At 55.2% G+C, this 22,133-nt stretch overlaps 1 protein-coding gene and 1 long non-coding RNA gene across 2 annotated transcripts in view; one reads left to right on the top strand and one right to left on the bottom strand.

The window, feature by feature from the left end:
* Positions 1-12,622, top strand: part of TTC7B (tetratricopeptide repeat domain 7B) — a 254,369-nt gene extending 241,747 nt beyond the window's left edge. Inside the window, 3 exon segments of the mRNA XM_030319778.1 lie at positions 11,661-11,717; positions 11,719-11,736; positions 11,738-12,622. Of these exon segments, the coding sequence (XP_030175638.1) occupies positions 11,661-11,717; positions 11,719-11,736; positions 11,738-11,884 (222 nt within the window). The 3' untranslated portion in view covers positions 11,885-12,622.
* A 3,053-nt stretch (positions 12,623-15,675) lies between these two features.
* On the bottom strand, positions 15,676-17,828 carry LOC115516781. Its single transcript, XR_003969664.1, has 2 exons — positions 17,741-17,828; positions 15,676-16,173 (listed from the first exon to the last, which is right to left on the bottom strand). It is a non-coding gene; the product is annotated as an uncharacterized LOC115516781 (long non-coding RNA).
* Between the last annotated feature and the right edge of the window lie 4,305 nt (positions 17,829-22,133).

The following is a 22,133-nucleotide window of genomic DNA, read 5'->3' as shown; positions in this document are numbered from 1 at the left end:
GGTCCCTTCCCTAAAATGTCCCACTGATCCCCAGCAACTGTTCTCTGAAAGCCACCACAGCACGTGGATATTTTGGCACCGACAGTGAAGTACCCAGTTTCAAAGAAATTAGGCCAGAGGAAATTTGGGGCCAAATTGGGATTTCTGTGTGAAATCCACTTGGGGCTGGACGGGCCCTTTGGCTTATGACCAGACTGTCCCCATCCTCACTGCTGGCACGTTTACTGCTGGACAGCCTATAGCTCTGCTATTTGAGGAATCAGCTCCTCCAGAATATTCCAGACCATTCTGGAAGAAAGCAGCTTTAAGCAATGCCAGTCAGATGCTTTAAGAAAAGGAAAAGCCACAGTCACATTGTCTTGGGGCTTAATCGCTCCTTCTTCTGAACCCACCATTCAGTCTCCTTTGGGTACCATGCTCAGCAGCAAAAGTGAGTGAGGTGGGGAGATTAGGGAGGCCTGAATTTACTGTTCCTCTAATGCCCTGGACTGAGAGAGAGAGAGAGGGCTTGTGTGTGTGTGCGTGTGTGATTCTGGAAGCTTTCTTCGGATCCTGAAGGACTTTCAGATATAAAGCGGAGGGGACTTTTTCCATATGACTCAAGAAGACTAAATGAACATCAGAGAACAGTAATTAGATAAAAAGCCTAATTAGGGCTCTACATTTTTAACTGACAGTTCAGACTGCCCACTAATGGTGTGGGCTGCCCGGGGTGGTGGTGAGCTCCCCGTCACTGGAGGGTGTAAGCAAGAGTGGGAGGCTGCCTGTCAGGGACTGCAGCAGGGGCTCGTGCGTCATGAAGCAGAGGCCCAAGCCCCCTCCTCACCCCAAGGAGCTCTGCTTCCGTGGATGGTTGGCTGCTGGCTTAGAAAAATAAGAGGTTTGGGAAAAATTGAGTTTTGTTTCCTTCTGAGTTGAGTTAAATGCTATAAAGGCCTGGTCTCCAGAAGGCACATTTCTTCAAATAAAACACTTGACCTGGAAAAGGGGCCTGTGAGAGGACAGCTTCCCACAGCCGGCCGATCTCCTGCCCGAACAAAGGTGCCAGCTGCCTCTCGGGCACGTCTGGTCCTCCCTGGGTGGAGGAAGGGAGGCGCTGGGGTCTTTGCCTCCCTCCTTCTGGAATCCTCAGCACCAATTCACAGCACACCCTGAGGGAAAGCCTCCACGGGGTGTCTGTTGGGTTCAGACCACTGCCCCTCCTCGCCCAGGCCTGCCCAGATTGTCCTGTGATGTCCACCATGCCCATCTCTGGCCCCACCATGGATGGAGCGAGGCCAGCTACGTGGGGGCCTGGCTTCCACTCACCTTGTCACAAGGAGCCACTCCTCGGGGCAGCCTGAACAGTCGCTGGCCCTTCCCCAGGAGCCGCTCAGCCCACATCGCCCTCCTCCCCTTTGTCCCTCAGCCTCTTCCTTCCTGCTCTTCAGCCCCTGTCCCCAGTACCGGACGTCAGTGGCCCTTTGCTCTGAAGGTCAAGCGGCCTCGTGAATGTTGTGTCCCTACACGAGGGCCAGGTGGGGTGGATGGGACCCGGACAGCCGTGGGTGGGGGCTGCGGCAGCCTCACCTGCTATCTGTGGTTAGATGGGTGTGCGGCTGCCGGGAATGGCTGGCCCCGGCCTTTGGGGAAACTGGGGGCGAAACTAAGTAAAATGGCTAAAACAAAAAGACCCACCCCTTATCACTTTCTACCCCAAACTTCTGACCTGCCGAGCCACCGCCAGAAGGGCACCCCAAACTCATTCTTGACTGACGTAGCAAAGGGGGTTGAATTGCAGCGTGTGACCCCCGCCGCGCTCTGGAGGTGCAGTGGGCAGCGGCATAGGGCAGTGACGCCTGGCATCAGCCGGGGACACCTAGAATCTGGCCTCTGGAGCTCCTGGCCTGGTTAGGCAGGCCCTTCCAAGCCTGGCATAGTTGGCCAAGGCACACACGCTCGGCCCCCTGGCAAGCCAGTGTGCATTTCTAAGCACTCAAAACACACAGAAATGAAACATAAAACAGAGCCCAGGAGAGCCCAGACCTCACCCAGAGCCGCTGGAATCCAGGTAGAGAAGCTGAGCGCCACCCCCACCCCGTCTGAGTGTGTTTTCAGTTCCTTTTCAAGGCATCATTGGGAAGCGGGGCGGGGCTCAGGCTGCCCCTTCAGTTGCGCCCACAAAATGCTGGTGCTCACAACTGTCAGTGCTTTTGATGCTTCCCAGAGAAGAAAGGGCCACTCCCGGGGCAGGGGGGGCCGGCGGCAGCCCCCCACCTGGCCTTCCCACCGCTGCTCCCAGAAAACCTTTGCAAGGCCACCGTCTCCCGCGGCCTTCTCAGGGTGGCCCTGCTTGGCAGTCCATTTAGATTCTGACTTAAAAGGAAACTATCTCTGAGGGCACCGCCACTACCACCCGGCTTCTCTCTGATGGATCGCATCCTCAGGAAGGAGAACGCAAGTACCTGACCAGAACGGGGACTGGCGTCCTGCTTTCCTCGGCGATGCAGTATCTGTAGGGGAGACGGTGGCAACCCCCTGGGAACAGAGCGCCTCTTCCCGTCGGGCTCAGCCGCCTCAACGATGTCCCCAGAAGGCACACGTGGAGGCTCTGAGCGATCGGGCTCTGATGTGAGTGTGGACGAGGGTGACCCGAGGCCAGGCCTTTTGGTACTCATTGGTCGAGAGCACTGGCAAGAAGTCATGCCCGCCCCCGTCCTCCCACCATCAGACAGTGTCCCGTGCCATCCGCTTGTCTATCTTCCCACCCGTTCACCAAACATTGACCAAGAACCCCCTCTGTGTGCAAGGACAAGCCAGATGGCCCTTGCTGTCACAAGCTCTACCCAGAGGCACACAGGACGGCAGTGGAGAGTCCTGCAACCCTGGGCATCTCGGGAGGGCCTCCCCTCCCCCTAGGTCATTAAGGGTAACAATAACGATCACGGTCTTGTTGATGATGGTGACCATTCACCAGAGGTTTACTGAGCGCTCTACAAACTTGGGCTCTTGTAGCCTCATGACCCTCCTGTGAGTTGGCATTTGTCCCCATTATACAGATCAAGTATCTGGGACCCGGAGGAAGTTGTCCAAGTCACTGGTGGGACTGGCTCACACCCAGTCCCAGTGAGCCCCAGGCCACGCTCTTAACCTACACCTCCCACTCTCTAAGAAGGAGCCGGGCCTCTCACCTGCGTGGCATGGGTCCTCTGGCGGTGGCCAGAGCCCGCAGAGCTCTTTGTAACCCCTCGCCTGCGTCCTGATCCCCAACAAGCTACCTCTAGTCAGCACAGCCGCCGCTCAGGCTACAGCCAGGCAGCTCTGTCACCGTCCCAGAGGGTGACGGGCTGAGGCGATGGGCTTTCCTCTAGCTGCCGTCACAACAGAAGTCCCACCAGAGGGGAGGCTTAGGTGTCTTTGTCCAAAAGTCTTGGAGGTGCCAGTTCGGCTTGAGTGGCCCAGGAGGGGCTGCAGATCTGGTCCTCAGCCCATGTCCACTTCCTCCAGGGACAGCCTTGCCTTCAGGCCCCTGGCTCATGGGTGCCGGCGAAGTCCTCCATCTCTCCGACGCATGCCGTGGCGGGTAGGAGCACAGGCTGTGGGCCAGACCGACCTGGACTTGGCCAGCAGCGGCCTTAAACATGATCCTCGTTTCTTCGATCTTTGGGGGCCCCTCATTTATTTGTTCTGCACTGAATACGGCCCCACCTGCTCGGCGTCGAGCCTGCCAAAGCAGAGACGACCCACAGCTTGCCCAGCCCCTGCCCTCCGGCCTTTCAGAGCGAGGCCTAGTTGGGGAGCTAGGACGGAGATAAGCCACCTTGACTGACGTAGCACCTGTCGCGTAGGACGGTTAGGAAAGCATTTGGCAATCGGTAACACGCAGCGTGTTAGCTATCACACTTTGCCCATTAAAGATTAATAGAGCCTATGGGGCGCCTGGGTGGCTCGGTCAGTTGAGCGTCGGACTTCGGCCCAGGTTGCGATCTCACAGCTCGTGGGTACGAGCCCCGCGTCAGGCTCTGTGCTGACAGCTCGGAGCCTGGAGCCTGCTTCGAATTCTGTGTCTCCCTCTCTCTCTCTCTCTCTGCCCCTCCCCAGCTCATGCTTGCACTCTGTCTCTGTCAAAAATAAATAAACTTAAAAAAAAAAAACTTAAAGATTAATAGAGCCTAGTGGATCCATGCATTTGTCCTTGCAGGTTTACCTGTATTTTTGGAGGAACCTCCTGACAATACTGCCCTAAGCTCCCGCCCTCACCCCCACCCCCACCCCACCCCCCTGCAGTGATTTAATGGTGGAGTGTCTGACCCAGGATGGGACAGAAAACTCTTTAAATACTCCAGTCCCACCCCAGACACCAGACTTCCTCCCACCCCCCCGGCCTTGGTGCTTCCAGCAGCCCCTGCAAAACCCAGGCTGGCTCAAACACAGGAAGGGCACCTGCTGGTCTCTGCTCCAGAAGTCAAGAGCAGTGGCCCCGGGGTGGAGTCTGCAGCAGCAGCCTGGCGCGGCATGGAAAGCACAAGGGAGCTGTTCACCCCCACCCTGACCGTTTGATTTCCGAAGCATCCTTCCCCGAAAAGAGTGATAGGCACACGGAGACTGCGGCTTGACCCCCGAACCAGAGCTGAGCTGCAGGACTGCTTTTTAGTGGTGGCTCGGCATTGAGAAGGATGCTTTCCTGCAGGGACATTATCTCTCTGTGCCTATACCCCTACAGGGGCAAGCAGTGAGCCCAGCAAAGGGCCATCTTGGCACTTGCACAGAGCACCATGGGGATGTCTGAAATAGTGGCTTTTGTCCTGCCTCTTTGCTATTGGTCACCTGATCCAGGGCTCCGAGTGCTCTCCAGAGCGAGGGCTGTAGCAGGACGCCTTGGGCACTAGAGCCCACGCAGAGCTCCTGCGCGGGTGCCCACGGCATGTGGCAAGGTCTTTAGTCCTTGGGCATCAATTATCTCACACACACACACACACACACACACACACACACACACACAAGACATGAGTGAGGAAGATGCTAACCATCCTCAAATTAGCCAAGTCCATTTTGTCTCATTTGAAATAACAGATTTAATTTAATCTCTCACTTCCAATTTGGTGTGGCACCAAGAGCTTATTTGTACAGAACACGTGATTATAATAATCACAAGCTTGGGAGGTTGTCTTCATTTGTGTCCAAGAAAAGGGACAAGTAAGTTACCTCTTAGTGATTCCCCTCTTCTCAGAAGGCTGGCCCAGCTGGCTCCCACGGTGGCTCAGGAACCCCAGGGCTGGGAAAGGTGGAAGCCTGTTTGCACAACCTCCAAGAGAAGAGAAGGGGCTGGTGTTAAGAGAAGGCACGGACAACGTGAGTTCCCACCTCGGCCTGCAGTGGTGTCTTAGGTCTTAAGGAGCGATTGCTCGATCTGGTTAGGATTTTCGCTGGGCCCCGAGCTTTGAGAGCAGACTTGACCTCCTGTGTGTCGCCGGAACGTGGCTGGGATCTGGACAGTCACTCAGTGGGGTTTTGGATTTTGATATGGGAGAGAAGGCGGGTTGTTGCGGTAATGAAATATGTCACTCATGGAGAGCTCTGTCTCCTACCAGCCTGAGTGCTGGGAGCCGGACCTGTGCCTCTGGGTAGTGCTGCCTAAGGGGGGCAGTGTGGCCCGGGCTCTTGGGTGAATGGTGATCTGCAGGGCTTTGAGCAGATGGACTTGAACTCCAGCAGGAGGGGCCAGACCAGGAATGACTACGGTTGGAGAGGGGGAAGAAGGCTGGGGGAGGCATCCTGCAGAAATGGGTGGGCTTTTAGACCAGCCTGGCTGAACCAAGAGGTCTGTCCTAGGAGGAAGTTGGATCCAGCCGTGGTGAAAACAGTTAAACGTGAGCCTCACGAGTTAAGCCTTTGATGGTTGGAGGAGAGAGGAGGCAGGGCCTAAAGAAAAGGGTGTCGGGATTCTAGTGCATAAGAGCACGGCAAAGCCAGGGAAGGCCTCTCCCAGCACACTGGGGCTTGGGTGGCATGTCATTCATGACAGCCAGGCGTGTCCAGGTCCCAGCCCACCTCTGGCCAACCTGCCGGCGATGCTGGCCCCAAGCAATGGCTCAGACCCCAGCTGGAGCTTGTCCTGGTTGATCCCATTATGTGACTGATTTCTGAGCTGCTCTTGGCTTGCTGGGGCACTGGGCAGAGGCTGATTTTTCATTCCCTTGCCAAGCCTGAGCTGGCAGCCCCTGGCAAGCTTCTGATGTCTCCCTGAGCAGCTCCAGCTTTAGGAATTAATTCCACTAAACAGATTGCTCAGGAAGCTTCAAGGTCATCTGGAAAGGGTAGCCTGTTCCTACATTAGGAATATAAGTCCAGGTACACGGGCTGGAAATTTCCAAGCCCACAAGACCTGTACAACACTGGACAACATGAAGACTCTTAGCTTCCCAACACTGCAGGTGATAGGTCAGATTAGCCCATTGGCTGGTTCTTTGCAAGCATTTGGGAGTGGGGAGACGTGTTCCCTGCCTTAGACCCTGGAGCCCCCATGGTAGGCTACACCCAGAGACAATAGCCTGCCATCTTCTAAACAAAATTCCCAGTTAAAAGGACTGGTGACCTTGTCCCCACTCCAGCAGGGTGGGGGCAGGTCACTGCTGCTGAGTGCAGTGGCCTCTGGGTCTTGCTGGGCCAAGGCCCTGGTCCTTCTGGGTCTTCACGTCTCATTGGCCCCCAGTCCTTTGGCACCCATGTCCATGCCAAGCCTCAAGATCATAGCTAGCCTCTGGGCCACCAAAGGGAGGCAAGGAGCTGTCCTCGTCCTTGAGTGAATATATAGGATACTGCCAAGCAGCAACCCGAGCTGGAGAAAAGCTGGGCTGGAGAGGAACCATCTCCTGGCCATAACCACGGGGAGGAGTGACAGAGCCAGTGATCAATGGTTGGAGAAGTGAAAAGGAGACCCAGTGCGGCAGATGCCCATTTGCCATGGCTCAGATGTAACTGGGTCAGTGCCCAGGGGGCTCCAGGCTCGTCTCTTAAAGCGACAGAGGCAGCAGTGAGCAGACGGGCCGGCTGGGAAGGTGTGCTGGGAGCATGGGGGCTTTGGCCTCCGGCAGACCTGGGCCGGCCCGCAGCTCCTTATCCATTGGCCCTGGGACCTTGGGCAAGACTCTTGGCCTTTCTGAACCTTGTCTCTATATCTATAAAGCGGTGGTAATGTAAGACGAGCCAAGCACAAGTGCCTAGCATCGTGCCTGATGCGGAGAAAACATTCCGCGTAGAGGAAGAAAGCAGAGCCTGTCGGGACCCAGACTGTATGCTCGGCCTGCCGCCAGGTAACCAGGGACGCCTCTTTCCATCTTACCCGGTGGCTTGTCCCTCCGCACCCATCTGCCCGGCACACGCAGTGAGTGTCTCCCTGCCTGGGAGGGCCACTCAGAAAAAGGTGGTGTGTATTCAGTAATTTGATGCACTGAGAGAGAGTATGACAGGGTCACTTGGGTAAAATTCATGCCACTGCTTGCTGCCTCCACCCTGACCCCCTCCCTCCTCTCATGGCTCTGTTGGTTAAATCGGAATGTTCTAGAGTGAGCTCAAGCTGATAACCTCTCCCGGAAGGAATGAAGGCAGGAGCTCGTTGGCCCTCACATCCTGCTGCCTGCAAGCCGGGGAGGGCCTCTCGTCCTTTCCGCCTGGACCTCCAAGATTGAGAAGTGTGGGTGTCGAGCTGCCCCAGTGTCTCTGAAGGAGGGCCAGAGGGGAGGATGCCCCGTGCCCCCCCCCCCCCAGGAGGTGGAGGTGGCCGCTTGTAGCCCCGCCCCGGACTCCGCATCCGAATGGATGTCAGGCAGGCCCTGAGAGTTAGGATGCGGGTTGTAGTCCAGCTCTGCAGCAGCTGGCTGTGCACCTGGGGCAGGAGACGCAGCCGTAGGAGCCATAGTTCTCACCCGCAAAACGGGAGGAGTACCTAGTGCGTGGGGAGATTTCCTCCTCCGCTGCAGGACCTTTGTCCACCGCGGTCGAAGCCGGCCTTGCAGCCAGGTGCAGACATGTCCCGGCCATGCCCGTGCGAAACCACTTCGGGGTCCCCGGGTGGATTAAGTGAACTAATGAACGTGAGCGCTTGGAATGGTGCCTGGTGTGTCAAAAACGCTGAAAGCCCTTGCTGCTGTTATCACTGTTAATCATCCTGCAGGAAGCTGGGTCCATGCTGAACCGCTACCCCTGCTCTCAGCACATGGTTCCCTTGCCCGCTCCTAGGTGGGTGGAGGATGGGGCTCTGGGGAGACAGCTGGGAGGCTCTCACCGGCGGCCTCTGCAAAACTGACCCTGACCAGCCTTGGGACGGCGGCTGAAACCTGCAGTTCGCGCTGGAGGACGGGAAGGCCTGTAGTCTGAGGAGAGAAGAATTTCAGAAGCCAAGGTGAAATCCTAACAGCAAGGACTGACTTCCGGCCACCTCTCGTGTCCTAAAGTATCAGAGGGAGCCACCTGTCTGCCCGGCCCTGGCCACCCTCTCAGAGCCTCAGCTCTGACGGATCCCATTTAGGACGTGGACTCCAGCAGAGACGTAATTAAGGCACATATCGATGTTAATAAGAAAGGGAATGTATAGTGTTTCCTTTCAATTTTCCTCCCAGAGAGAGTCGAGCTGACATTGAGGTCTGCTGTACCCTGGCCAGGGGAGGACAGCCTCTGTCTGCTGGAGGCCTTCTCCTCCTCGCTCTGGAAGGCAGTTCGGGGAGCCGGAGCTGGGGGCACGGAGAGTACCCCTCCACAGTATCTCGCACTGCCCTGGGGTTGTGGGTCGCCTTGGCCGTCGCCCCACTGACCTTGGCCTCTGCCAGAATCGTCCTCACAGCTCCTGCGCTGGGTACTCTTAAGTGCGGGTGATTCTCGGAAGCAAGGCTGCTTTCCAGGCCCTCAGACGCCACCTCCAGAGCCACACGCCCAGGGGGAGAGGCCAGCCCGAGCAGCCCACAGGACCTGGACACCGCCCACGGAGGCGCCTTCCTCACAGCCTGTCTCGGAGGCCAGAGCTCTTCAGAGTGGGCCCCACCTGGTTCCCCGGTGCTCACGTTGTCTGTGGCCTATGGCTCAGGCCACAGCCAGCCCCCTGGAAGGCGCGTTTATGCCCCCTCCCCAGCAGGTTCTGCTCCCGAGAGCCTACCTGCTGGCCCTCGCCCCTTGGTGACGCATATGCTCGAGAACACTGGGGGTGCCTCATCGGTTCTGCGCGTGAACCACAAAAAGGTAGAGCAAGGCTTTGCCGGGAAATTTAGGAAGAGATACGCGGGACCAGCCGACCATGCCATGTTCTTGGTTGGGAAAACCCAACACGGTAGATGTCGGGCTTCTCCACACACACCTAGGAGGTTAACGCAAGCACGATTCAACTCCCGAAGAGAATGAACAAGATGATTGTTAAGTTCATCGGGCTCGGTCGTGCAATACTCAAAAGCAAAGGGAAGGAGGAGAGGCTCTCGTCCCCACCCCCGCCATTAAAACATGATGTAACAGCAATCTTAACAGCACAGTACTGATGCAAAGGCGGGAGGGGGTTGTTGTGGCTCACTGGAAAGTTGTAGAAGGCCCCGTGTTTCATGTAATAATTCACTTCATGACGGGCAGCACCTCACGGGAGGGACGGGGAGGGAGGGGTAGCTAGTTTGTGTCCGGCAGAGAAGAAGAAATCCAGGTAGGTTCCTGTCTGCCAAGATAAAGCAGACAACTACTTAACAAAGCGGGATTGAACGCGCGTCAGTTCTTTGAAAGTAAACTTTCAGAGCTCTGGAGTGACCAAAAAACGAAACAATACCACTAAAGTTCAACAAATCCAACTTAAAGAACTAAAAACTTTTGTTCAAAGAAAAAATCTCAAAAGTTAAAGAACAATCTAGACAAGTATGCTAGCAGAGAATAGCAGTCCTTCTAAAAGACTTGTAACAAAAGCATGGAAATCTTTAACCTCAATTGTTGGGGTTTTTTTATTTTTATTTTTTTGAGAGAGGGAGAGAGAGCAGGGAAGGGGCAGAGGGAGAGAGAGAATCTTAAGCGGGCTCAGTGCATGCGCAGTGCAGAGCCCAACACGGGGCTTGACCCCATGACCCTGGGATCATGACCAGAGCCAAAAATCAAGAGTCAGGTGTTCAACTGACTGAGCCACCCAGGAGCCCCAACCTCAACTGTTACTAAAGAAATGCAGGTTTTACTAAGGACAGACGTTCTGCACTTAGAAATTAGCAAACATGAAGAGTAATGATAGTGGGGGACAGGGGACCAAGCACTGGAATTCTGCGGATGGGTGAGAAAGTGACACAGCCTGGGGCACCTGAGTGGCTCAGTCGGTTAAGCACCCAACTCCGGCTCAGGTCATGATCTCACAGTTGGTGAGTTCAAGCCCTGCATAGGGTTCTGTGTTGACAGCTCGGAACCTGGAGCCTGCTTTGGATTCTGTGTCTCTCTCTCTCTCTCTCTCTCTCAAAAATAAACATTTAAAAATTTTTTTAATTATAAAAAAAAAAAAAAGAAAGTGACCCTTTAGGCATATAATTTGCAGACTATTTGGAGAACTTAAAGAGTCACATCCTCTAACCCGGTCAAGGTCACTTTGCGGAAGTTTGCCGTAAAGGAAGAGTCTCCAAATTGCTATCAGGCTGGTTCCATTGAGCCCCTTCCAGGGCTGCTGCGAGGAGCCCACAGAGGCTGCTGCCCCCACCCCAGCGTCCCCCCCAGAATATGTGGGTATTCTCAGTAAGGTTCCATTTACCCACAGGTCAACAGGACTGTAGAAAAGATTTGAGATCTGCCATTCTGTAAGAGCGCAGAGGCGCTGTCTGGAAAGACCATCGCAGCATGATTTATAATAGCAAAGGGAGGGGCACCTGAGTGGCTCAGTCTGTTGAGCGTCTGAGTCTTGAGTCCAGAGTGGTGGGATCGAGCCCTATGTGGGGTTCCGTGCGGGCATGGAGCCTGCCAAAGATTCTCTCTCACACCCGCTCTCTGCCCCTCTAAACAAATAGAATAAAGTAAAAAAAAAAAAAAAAATAGCAGAGAAAGTGGGCACAATTTCAGCGTGTTCCCCGTGAGGGAGAGATTGAGCAAAGAGAATATATCATCGGATGAAAGAATACAAAAACATCGGTCATCGAGATGTATAACTTAGAAACATGGTCATGGTCAAATATTTGGGGACCAACCCCTACGTCCTAATTAAAACTGTGTAAAATGGCGGGCGGGGGACAACGAAGGCAGGGGCTTGTTTATGGTAGGGGGACTGAGAGCAATAAAAAAAGGTCTGTTCTAGTCACCACCATAAGTAATGCCACAAATGACATTTCTTCAGGTTAGAAAACCTGTTACGTATCAGCCGGTACACCCGGGACGGCCCCCTGGGTCAGTACAGACTGGCCTCTCGGATTGGTTCGCTCCTGGGGGTTAAGTAGTAAGATGAACCGTGTGGAACTGCCTTTTGTATCTTTCAAAAAACGGCTGTACGTAGGCAACTTCATACAGTTCGAGCAACTCTTTGGAACATTGCCCCTGAGTGCGGGAAGGGTTCGAACTTGCCGGGTGCCCAGCCCAGTGGAGATTCACGCCAGCCTCCCAGAAACGTGCAGAAACTCCAGGACGGCTAAGAGCCTAGAGCTGCAGAGACTCTCTCTCTGACTGTCTGTCTCTCTCTCTCTCTCTGATGCCTGCAGGCCCTGATTCTTCATCAGCTGGGCCGCTACAGTCTGGCAGAGAAAATCCTCCGGGAACGCGGTGCAGGTGAACTCAAACGGCCCACGAGGTCTGGAACGGGCTGGGCGAGGTCCTTCAAGCTCAGGGCAATGACGCGGCGGCCACCGAGTGCTTCCTGACAGCCCTGGAGCTGGAGGCCAGCAGCCCCGCCGTGCCCTTCACCATCATCCCCCGGGTGCTCTGAGCAGGCCCCTGCCAGCCTCACTGCCGCTCGGGCCCAGGAGGCCCCACCCAGGGCGCCCCGCGCCGAGGCCGTGGCTGAACATGCGATTGACCACAGTGAACTCACCAAACAATCCCGGATCGTCGCTCTCCCCACGTGCATTTCTGTTGTTGTTTTGGCCAGCCCAATGATAGTTTCCAAGCCCACCGACATTGTTCAAAATGGATTATGTGCCATATTTTGTTAGCTGACATCCAAGTTTTAAGTAAAACAATAATGGAATGAATCAGCCAATGTAGAAGAATATATTCAAAGTTAAAGTTCACTGGCAGAGCAGATTATTTTTATCAGAGCTGTAAAGGAAACTCTCCTCCCCGTCACCACTCCTCCCCCAACCTCGGCCGGGAAACCAAATGTGAATTTTCTGGTTCCCACCTCAGTCCTAGTCCAAGCCAGGACACCAGCTGACAGTTTCTCGATTTTGTTGTCAGTAACTGTACCATGTGATGAATTCCTCTCCTCACTTAGAACAAAGCCTGAGTCCGAGAATATTTATATTTCACCAATATATGCCTGTTACAAGAGAAGGGAATAGGAGCTATTTAAGTTTAACTTTTTTATGTGAATTCAGAGTTTATTTATCGATGGAAATATGTACAAAGAAGCTTCAAATGGAATATTTACCGACATTCCTTATACATGACAGACACTTGGCTAAATGGGAAGATGATGTTAATAATAAAATGATTTTTAAATGGACCCGTGGTCTGTGGTGTTGATGAAAGCCCACAGGGCTGAGGGGCTAAGGCTCAGTTTGCGGGGCGGGAGGCCGTGTGCGCCCGGGACCCGCCCTGACCTCCCTGTGGAAATTCACCTTTCCCATCGCTCCCCTGCTGTCTGGGATTGGAGCATGGGACTCAGGCCTAGCAATTGATGTCTGCATTCACGGGCGCACAGGATCAGGAATAAAGTGACCCGATTAAGGCAGGAGGTGTGAGGAAAGGTTGTTACTCTCCATGCTGAGTGGTGTGGCTAGGACTTCAGCAACCCTCCTGCCACCGTGGCGGGAGGGAGGGCAGAGAGCTGGTAGAGACAAATGTGAAGCCAGAGACTGACTCCAACAGGATGGATAACAGCAAGAGCCGGAGAGGACCTTCCAATCCCCCGGGGCTGCTCAGCCAAGCAGATACGGGGCAGCCCCACCTTGCCGGGGCCCAAGAAAATGGGGGGTGGGGGGCAGGGGCTGAGTTCCAATCTCGAGGTCCCCCACCCAAGCTGAGCGCAGCCTTCCTGACTCACTGGGCAGGCAGGTGAGGGGGGCAGCTGAGGTCTGGGGAGAGACCACAGGCAGGAAGCCTGCCTGCCATTAGCAGAGCAGGTAAGCCCCCCAGCCTCAGCACTGGCATTGCCAGGGGGCATCTGGGGCTGTGGATGGACAAAAATCATGGAATTTTCAACACTAGATACAGGCAGGAAGGGGCAGGTATCCAGTGGGGTAGCAGCTCACCCTGGCTGGAGGCTCAGGGCCCAGCCCTGCCATCCTGTGCAGGAGTGTAGGGAGAGGCCTGCCCAGATCAGGACCAGGAAGGCAGGAGCCGGGACTACCCAAAAATAACAGTCCAGGGACCATACCGGCCATTATCTCCCAAGCCAGCCCTGTGCCAGGCCCTTGCCTCGGAAAATCCCTAAGACGTCAGGCTGTGCAAGGGCACTAGTGATGGATCGTGTCTGCCTGCCCCCCGTCCGTCCCCTCCCCGGGGTCCCATCTCCCTCGGGAGAACCCCCTCCCCCACTCTCCATCCACGTGGCTCAAAGATAAGCACGTGGGCCCCGCCTTGCCAGCCAGCCCCCAGTTTTAGTGGTTCACGTTTGGGCCTGTGGTCCAAGCTTGACCAATGGGAACGGGAGGCCCACCTAGGATTTGTGTTACGGAAATAGAAAAAAACCCTCTTTCTGTTGGGTTTGATGTCCTGAAGGGATGCCAGCCTGGGGTTGCTGCTGGCCACAGGCACCGTGTGGGACGGCCTGCCTGAGAGTGATGCCAACTCAGGAGGAGAGAGTGAGGAGACAGGGACCGGATCCCAGACTCAGCTGGAGCACTGGAGCCCCAGACTTTTCCATCACGGGAGCCTACGCATTTCCCTGTTTTGCTTGTGCAAGCAGAGCGCGTTTCCGTGAGGGGCCGTCACTGTCCACCCCCATTAGGGAACTCTTTCCAAACCCCTTGGTCCTCTTCCTTAATCTCACCTGCTCCCCACCCCCCATTTTACCTGTCAGTGAGGCCGGTCATTTCTACCCGGATCATATGTCCATTCTCCCTCCCCACCTGCCCCATCAGCCGGCCCCACCACCTCTGACTGGACCACTGCAGTGTCCTCGCTGCTCCTCCCTTGTGCCCTGCAGTCCGTTCTCTGAGGGTCCTTTGTAGGGTGAGGGTTGGATCAGGCCTCTGCCCACTTCATCCTGCTCCACGGCTAATCCCGCTCTGTCTTGGAACCAGGCCCCGAGCGCCTGCGGCCTGGCCCTGCTGTCCCCTCCTGCTCCCCATTAGTCTCTCGCTGCTCCGGCCCTGGTCCTCTAGCCTGCAGGGCTTTCCCAACCAATGGCCTGCATTCACGCACTCATTCATTCATTCACTCGTTAACAGACCAGGGAGCAGAAGCTGAGTGGGTGAGACACCAGCCTGGGGTCATGTGAACACTACCCGGCAGAACCCACATTGAGACCCAGGCCTGAGGGATAAACCTTTGAAAGGTGCCTACGGCTGCCCAGCTGAGGAACAGTGAGATGTGGCAGTTGCCGTGTTCGATTTATTCCCCTTCCCTGGTCTCGGTCTTCCCATCTGTAAAATTCCTCCATTCATCCCTCCATCCAACAAATATCTGTAAAGTGCTCACAACACCGGAACACCTATTGTAGGCACTGAGGGTAAGCAGCACACATAAACGGCGCTTACGTTTTCATGGAAGAAAAGAGAGAAATATATAATCTGGTGTATGTACCATATACACACAGTGATACAAGTATGCAGGGGTGCAAGGGGGCATCAGAGTTACGGTTTATAGGAGATGGTTAGAAAAGCTTCTGATAGGGGCGCCTGGGTGGCTCGGTCGGTTAAGCGTCCAACTTCGGCTCAGGTCGTGATCTCACGGTCCGTGGGTTCGAGCCCCACGTCGGGCTCTGTGCTGACAGCTCAGAGCCTGGAGCCTGTTTCGGATTCTGTGTCTCCCTCTCTCTGACCCTCCCCCGTTCATGCTGTCTGTCTCTGTCTCAAAAATAAATAAACGTTAAAAAAAAGTAATAATAATAAAAAAAGAAAAGCTTCTGATAAAGTACCATTTGGCCAGAACAAGCCAGGTGGATCTGGGGGGGGGGGGGGGGTGGGGGGAAGGGCATCCCGGGAAGCAGGAACAGCAAGTGCAAAAGCTCATAGGCAGACAGGGGACAGGGCGGTAAGGAGGAGAGGAAAAAGATGAGTCAGAGGGCCTTAACAGGGGCCAGATCATGCAGGGCCTTGTGGCCCACATCAAGGGTGCACATTAGCTTCCTGTGGCTGCTCTAAAAAAATTACCACAGGGGCGCCTGGGTGGCTCAGTCGGTTGAGTGTCTGACTTCAGCCCGGGTCACGATCTCGCGGTCGGTGAGTTCGAGCCCCGCGTCGGGCTCTGTGCTGATGGCTCAGAGCCTGGAGCCTGCTTCCGATTCTGTGTCTCCCTCTCTCTCTGCCCCTCCCCGTTCATGCTCTGTCTATCTCTGTCTCAAAAATAAATAAACGTTAAAAAAAATTTTTTTTTAAATTACCACAAGCTTAGCAGCTTAAAACAACACACATTTATTCTACCGTTTTGGAGGTCTGTGTTGGCAGGGTTGTGTTCTTTCCGAAGGCTCTAGAAGAGAACCCGTTTCTAGAGGCTGCCGTTTCTTGGGCTCGCGGCCCCACGTCACACCACACTTGCTGCCACTGTTACGTCACCTTCTGCCTTCTGTCCTCGCCCGCCTCTCAAAAGGAGGGACCTTGGGCCCGCTTGGATAATCCAAGATAATCTCCCATCTCAACGTCCTCAATTTAATTCCGTCTGCGAAGTCCCTCTTACTACGTAAGGTGACACAGTCACAGGTTACAGATTGCGACGCAGACCTCTTTGGGGGAGGAGAGACGTTACCCAGCCCACCCGAGTGGGAGACTGTCAGGAGGGCACTATGGTTCCTCCGGATGAACACGACGGTGGCGAGGCCGAGTGGTCAGGTGTGGTTGGACTGAGTATCTCGAAGACGGAGCCAAAAGGATGTGCTCACATGTAGAACCAGGGCTGCGAGAGGAAGAGAGAAGTGAGGGAGGATGGCAAAGGTTCGGTCCTGAACCACAGGATAAAGGGAGCTGACGGCCCCGAGGGGAGGGCAGGTTGGCGAGGTGGGAGAAAGGCAGGCGTTTGTTGTAGGCAGGTTGACTGTAAGATGCCCGTGAAGGCTCCGAGTGGGGAGCAGCTGGCTAGACAGGGCTGGCGCACAGGCGAGACTCCAAGATGAGGGTGTAAACGTGGGGACATCAGTGAAGGGGGCTGTGGTGGGGCCGCCTCAGGAGTGAGTGTAGACAGGAAGGGGAAAAGTCAGGGCTGAGCGCCAGGGCATGGCAAGGTTAACGGGTTGGGAAAATGGAGACGGACCGACAAAGAATGAGGAGAAGCAGTTGTGAGGGAGGAGAAGCAGGAGAGTGAGTCTCAGAGGCCAAGGAGGAAAGGAGCCGGCTGTGTTCCGTGCCCCGAAGGCCAGTAGGCCGGGCCTAAGAACGGACCCCTGGGTTTGGCACCATGGAGGTTGGTGATGATCCTGATGAGAGCTGTGCTATGGATTGAGTCATGCCCCCGCCCCCCATTTACAGTGGAGGCCCTACCCCCACAATGTGCCTGTATTTGGATACAGAGTCTAAGGAAGTAGTTAAGGTTAAATCAGGTCATAAGTGTGAGGCCCTGATCCAACAGGATGAGTGTCCCTGTAAGAGGAGACACCAGAGAGCTCACACTGTCTCCCTCTCTCTCCACCGTGTGAGCATATGCGGCCAGAAGGCGGCCGTTCTCACCACAGGCAGAGGGTTCTCACCATGACCCAGATGGGCCAGAACCCCGGTCTTGGACTTCCAGCCTCCAGAACTGTCAGAAAATAGATTCCCGTGGCTAAGCCCCCTAGTCTGTGGTATTTCAGTTATGGCGGCCTGAGATAACTAAGATAAGCCGTTTGGACAGAGTGGTAGGGTGGAGCCAGTTTGGAGCGGGTTCAAGAGTGGGAAGGGAGATTGGAGTGCAGACGTCTCTTTCAAGCATGTTACTGCCAAGGGACCCTGAGAAGGTGGGGGCACAGGTGGGCCGGGACTGTTTCTAAGATGGGCTCACGCTCAAGTTTGCAGACGGGACATGGATGGACTAGGAGAGCAGGGCCGGAAACTGCCGGAGCTGCGTCCCCGAGCAGCTGAGAGGCAGCCGGCTGCTTCAGCCAGGAGCCCAGGTGTTTTCCGTGGGTAGAGCACCTGACCCCTGATGCCGATGAGCCTCGGTGGTCCTCTTCCTGTGGCCCCCACCTCTCAGCAAGCTAGAGAGCAAGCTGAAGGTGAGGGTGAGGAGAAAATGTGGGCAATTGGAGGGGAAGGGGGTGTGAGGGGGCCAGGGAGGGAAGGAGGAAGAGGTGAGGGGAGAGAGGAGAGAGGAGGTTCTTCTTTCCAAGGAGCCAGCCCCTGCCGGCAGAGAAGGATCGTGGGGACGGGGCCAGGTCGAGGCCCCGAGGTGTGGGCTGTGGCCAGGGCCCTGCACACCCTCGGGACTGAGAGGGTTGTGAGCTCAGATCTCCCCGGGTGAGAACCAAGGCTTCCCATGCCTGTGTCCTTACCTGTCTTATGGCCTAAAGGAGGGCACATGGATGGAAGTACTCCAGTTGGTCGCTCAGAGCTCCCCTGTGGTCCCATGGTCGTCCCTACCCTCTGCCCGGCACCCTCCACCCTGTCAGTGAGGCACCTGGGAACCTCCACCCCCACCCAGCCCAGCCAGTACTGACTAAACTGGGCCAGCAGCCCTTCCCCTGCACCCCTACCCTGCCCAGCCAGTACCCACTAAACTGGGCGGTGGGGAGAAGGGGATTCCGAGGCGCCCTGCCGTCCCCTCTCCCATCCCCACCCCCAGCCCTCCCCTGCGGATTGGGGGGGGTGCCTGTCATTGCTCAGCTCCCCCTTTCCTCCTCCCCTCCTGTCTCCTTCCTGCTCTTCTCTCCCCGCTACCTCTCAGGGCCGGCAGGGTGGACGTCATCCAGTGGGGGGGCACCAGTTGAGCTGGAGGACTGGTGACTAGCACTCTCAGCCTTGAGTGCGGCGGCCGGCCCGTTGGCAGGCGCTCCTGTCCTTCCCTGCCCTCTCTGCCCCTCTCTCGGTTCCTCTCTCTGTTCCCTCCTGCCACTCAGAGCCACACGCTGACCGCCAGTCGCCGAGACCTTGCTCAGGGCCAGCAGGCGCCCCGTGTCTCCCTGTGACAGGGAGTGGGGCCCCAGGAGGCTGGCCCTCTGTGCTATGCTGCTCCTGCCACCGGCCTTCCTCTCACACTTGTTCTCACTCATTTCCTGCCGCCGCCGCCCACGCTGCCGCTGGACGGGACCCGGAAAAGGACATCCTGCAAATGTCTCAGACAAGCATGGCCTCCTCCGGAAGGTCTTTTAGAGCCCAGCTGGGACCCCCTCCTCAAGGCCGTGCCCTGGGAGACCCATTCCAGCTCTATGCCTGCCTGGAGGTGACCCTGACTGAGTCACTGTCCCTCTCTGGGTTTCAGGGTCCAGCGGGGATGGATGGTGGCCTCGCTTCTGGGCTGAGATGTGAGTTGGCAGGCCCCTGTAGGGATTATGGGGTGCCGGGCAGGGCACACTGTCCCCCGTGGGGCCTCCACATGGGGCTTTGGGGCCCCGCTATAGCAGGACCCCTCCTGGGGGTTCAGGCCCTGAGTGGGGCTGGCTAAGGGAAGGTGACAGGCAGGTCACGGGGTGCCTTCTGCAGGTTTGTCTGGAGCTAGGATCTCCAGCTGGCCAGTGGGCCACCCACTGCCTCCACAGCCCCCCTGCCTCCTCCATCTGCTGGTGGTTGGCCCCCGACCCCCTGAGGACAATACGGTTTCCTGTGGGTCACACGGATCTGGCTGGAATCCCAGCTCTGCCCGGTCACGTCACCTCTGACGGAAAAGGGTCGCAAGCTCCTGTCTCAAAGTGGCTTGACACTTCCGCTCACGGGGCTACCGGGCGTGTGAACGTAATCTTGATGGAACACGGTGCCTGGCCCCAGAGGCGCACCGCAAGGATGTGCTTTCTTCCCTGCCGAGCACAGGGTGTGGGGGGAGCAGCCCTGAGACATGCCAAGCGGCCCTGGGTGGGCAGGGAGGCATGTGCTGGCTCTCTTCCCCCCTCCCATACAAACCGTATGCAGCAGGGCTGGAGGCCACGCCACCATTCCCTCTGCGGATCGAGTCCCTCTCTGGGGACACCTGGGTAGCTCAGTCTACTAAGTGTCTAACTTCGGCTCAGGTCGTGATCTCACGGTTCGTGGGCTCAGGCCCTTCATCGGGCTCTCTGCTGTCAGGGCCCCTCTAATAAATTTCAACTTGATAGAAGAACAACGTCCTGCAATACCAGTAGGTACGTGATGCTGGACGTCACATGATCACAGCTGCTTTGATATACAAGTGCTTTGATACATAAGCTTTGATATACAAGTGCTCGGGATTACAAGCATGTTTCCAGAATGAATTATGCCCACAAACCAAGGTTTTACTGTATTTTTATTTAGCCAACGATGGTCTTAAAAATAACAAATCAGGGGCGCCTGGGTGGCGCAGTCGGTTAAGCGTCCGACTTCAGCCAGGTCACGATCTCGCGGTCCACGAGTTCGAGCCCCGCGTCGGGCTCTGGGCTGATGGCTCAGAGCCTGGAGCCTGTTTCCGATTCTGTGTCTCCCTCTCTCTCTGCCCCTCCCCCGTTCATGCTCTGTCTCTCTCTGTCCCAAAAATAAATAAACGTTGAAAAAAAAAAAAAAATAACAAATCAGGGGCGCCTGGGTGGCTCAGTCAGTTAAGCGTCCAGCTTCAGCTCAGGTCATGATCTCACGGTTTGTGAGTTCGAGCCCCGCGTTGGGCTCTGTGCTGACAGCTCAGAGCCTGGAGCCTGCTTCAAATTCTGTGTCTCCCCTTCTCTCTCTGCTCCTCCCCTGCTCCCACTCTGTCTTTCTCTCTCTCTCAAAGATAAACATAAGAAGAAAGCATTAAAAAATAAATAAATAAATAAATAAATCGCAAACATCTTTTGTTTTTCATTTATCATTGCAAAATACCCACTGTATTAATTTCCTATTGCTGCTGTAGAAAATTGCCACAAACTCAATGGCTTAAAACAACGTGTTTATTAGCTTAGAGTTCTAGAAATCAGAAGTCTGAAATAGGTCTCATAGGACAAATCCAGGTGTCAGCAAGGCTGCATTCCTTCTTTTTTTTTTTTTAACATTTATTTATTTTTGAGACAGAGAGAGAGCACGAACAGGTGAGGGTCAGAGAAAGAGGGAGACACAGAATCTGAAACAGGCTCCAGGCTCTGAGCTGTCAGCACAGAGCCCGATGCGGGGCTCGAACGAACCCACGGACCGCGAGATCGTGACCTGAGCCGAAGTCGGACGCTTAACCGACTGAGCCACCCAGGCGCCCCAAGGCTGCGTTCCTTCTGATGGCTCTGGCGGAGAATCTGCTCCTTGTCTTTTCCAGTTTCTAGACGCGGCCCATGTTCTGTGGTTTGTGGTCTCCTTCCGTCTTCAAAGCCAGCAGTGAATCACTGTGACCCGTGATCTTCTTTGTCCCATCTCCTTCTCCAACCCTGCCTCCTGCCTCCTTCTTTCACGTGCAAGGACCTGTAATTGCTTTGGACCCACCTAGATCATCCAGGATAACCTCCCCAAATCAAGATCCTTGATTTAATCACATCTGCAAAGTCCCTTTTGCCATATAAGGCAACATATTCACTGGCTCCAAAGATTAGGATGTGGACATTTTGGGGGGGCCATTATTCTGACAACCACCCCCACTGTGACCAGTCTCAGAAATACAAAGACTAAGGTCAAATGTCACCATCTAGTGTTTGTCTTCTCAGCATTTTGCCCTGTTGCCTTCCAGTATTTTCCTATGAGGGTATTTTTGATGAAATGGAAATTACATATAATACACACCTTTTCACGTAATATTCCCCGGTCATTGAACTCAGTAGACGATTTAAGGATAGCAGATGCTTCCATCACACGGGTGCACTGTGAATCATTCCACCTGTCCATTATTGTCAGCCATGGTCTCTCATGGTCATATCACACGAAGTGGAATGATGGAAGCCAGCTCACATTTACTGAACCTTTACTATGCACCAGGCACCGATCGAAGCATTGTACTTGGATGAACTCCAACACTCACGGCAACCCTGTGAGGTGGATACTGTTATGACAGGTACCGGAACAGATGAGGAATGAAGGCCTCTTGAGAAGGTGAAGCAAACCGCCCCAGGTTTGGGTGATGCTGTGGATTACCTCATTCAACCCTCGCGATTCTATGAGACGGTCTGTAAATTGACCGGAGCCACGCTGGTCAGTTTGAATCGCTGGCAGGTCTGTGTGGAGGCCAATCGTTGGCAGGGAGGGCTGCAGGCTCCTGACCCACAAGTCCACCTTGCCAGCTGAGCCCCGTGAATGCAAAACCCAGGCAGATCATGCTATCAGCAAGCAGGTGCCAAAGCAGGTGCACGGCCTGGGATGGGGTGGGGGTGGGGTGGGTCCCAGCTCTCCGGCATCCCGGGTGCCGAGAAGCACTCCCAGGAAAGGACAGGTACGACAGGATTCTGATGGCAAGATTCAGAATTCAGCTTCCCTCTGGTCAGATCAGACATCAAAACCTTCAAAGGAATCTGGACACAGAACTAGATTGGGTCTTTGGTCCTGGGTCACTCCTGGAGTGCTGGGCACGTCAGAGGTGCCTGTACAGTCTTGCCAGCCAATCCACACTAACACTTTAACACCAGTAATTTCACCCCCCCAAAAAAGAGCGTTTTTCATATCCATTGTACTAATTAGCACCCTCCCCAAACCCTCTGGACCTGGTGGAAGATATAGTAGCTGAGCAGGTCATAGCTGCCTCTTAGACCAGGGGCCTCTGATTAGTCTTTCAGATGCTGACCAACCAGCCCTGGAGTGTATATTCCTGCTTAGACTTCTTTAAGAGTTAAG

This window comes from Lynx canadensis, chromosome B3 (assembly GCF_007474595.2).
Source record: "Lynx canadensis isolate LIC74 chromosome B3, mLynCan4.pri.v2, whole genome shotgun sequence".
NCBI lineage: Eukaryota > Metazoa > Chordata > Mammalia > Carnivora > Felidae > Lynx > Lynx canadensis.
This window is presented reverse-complemented; position numbering and strand designations above follow the sequence as displayed.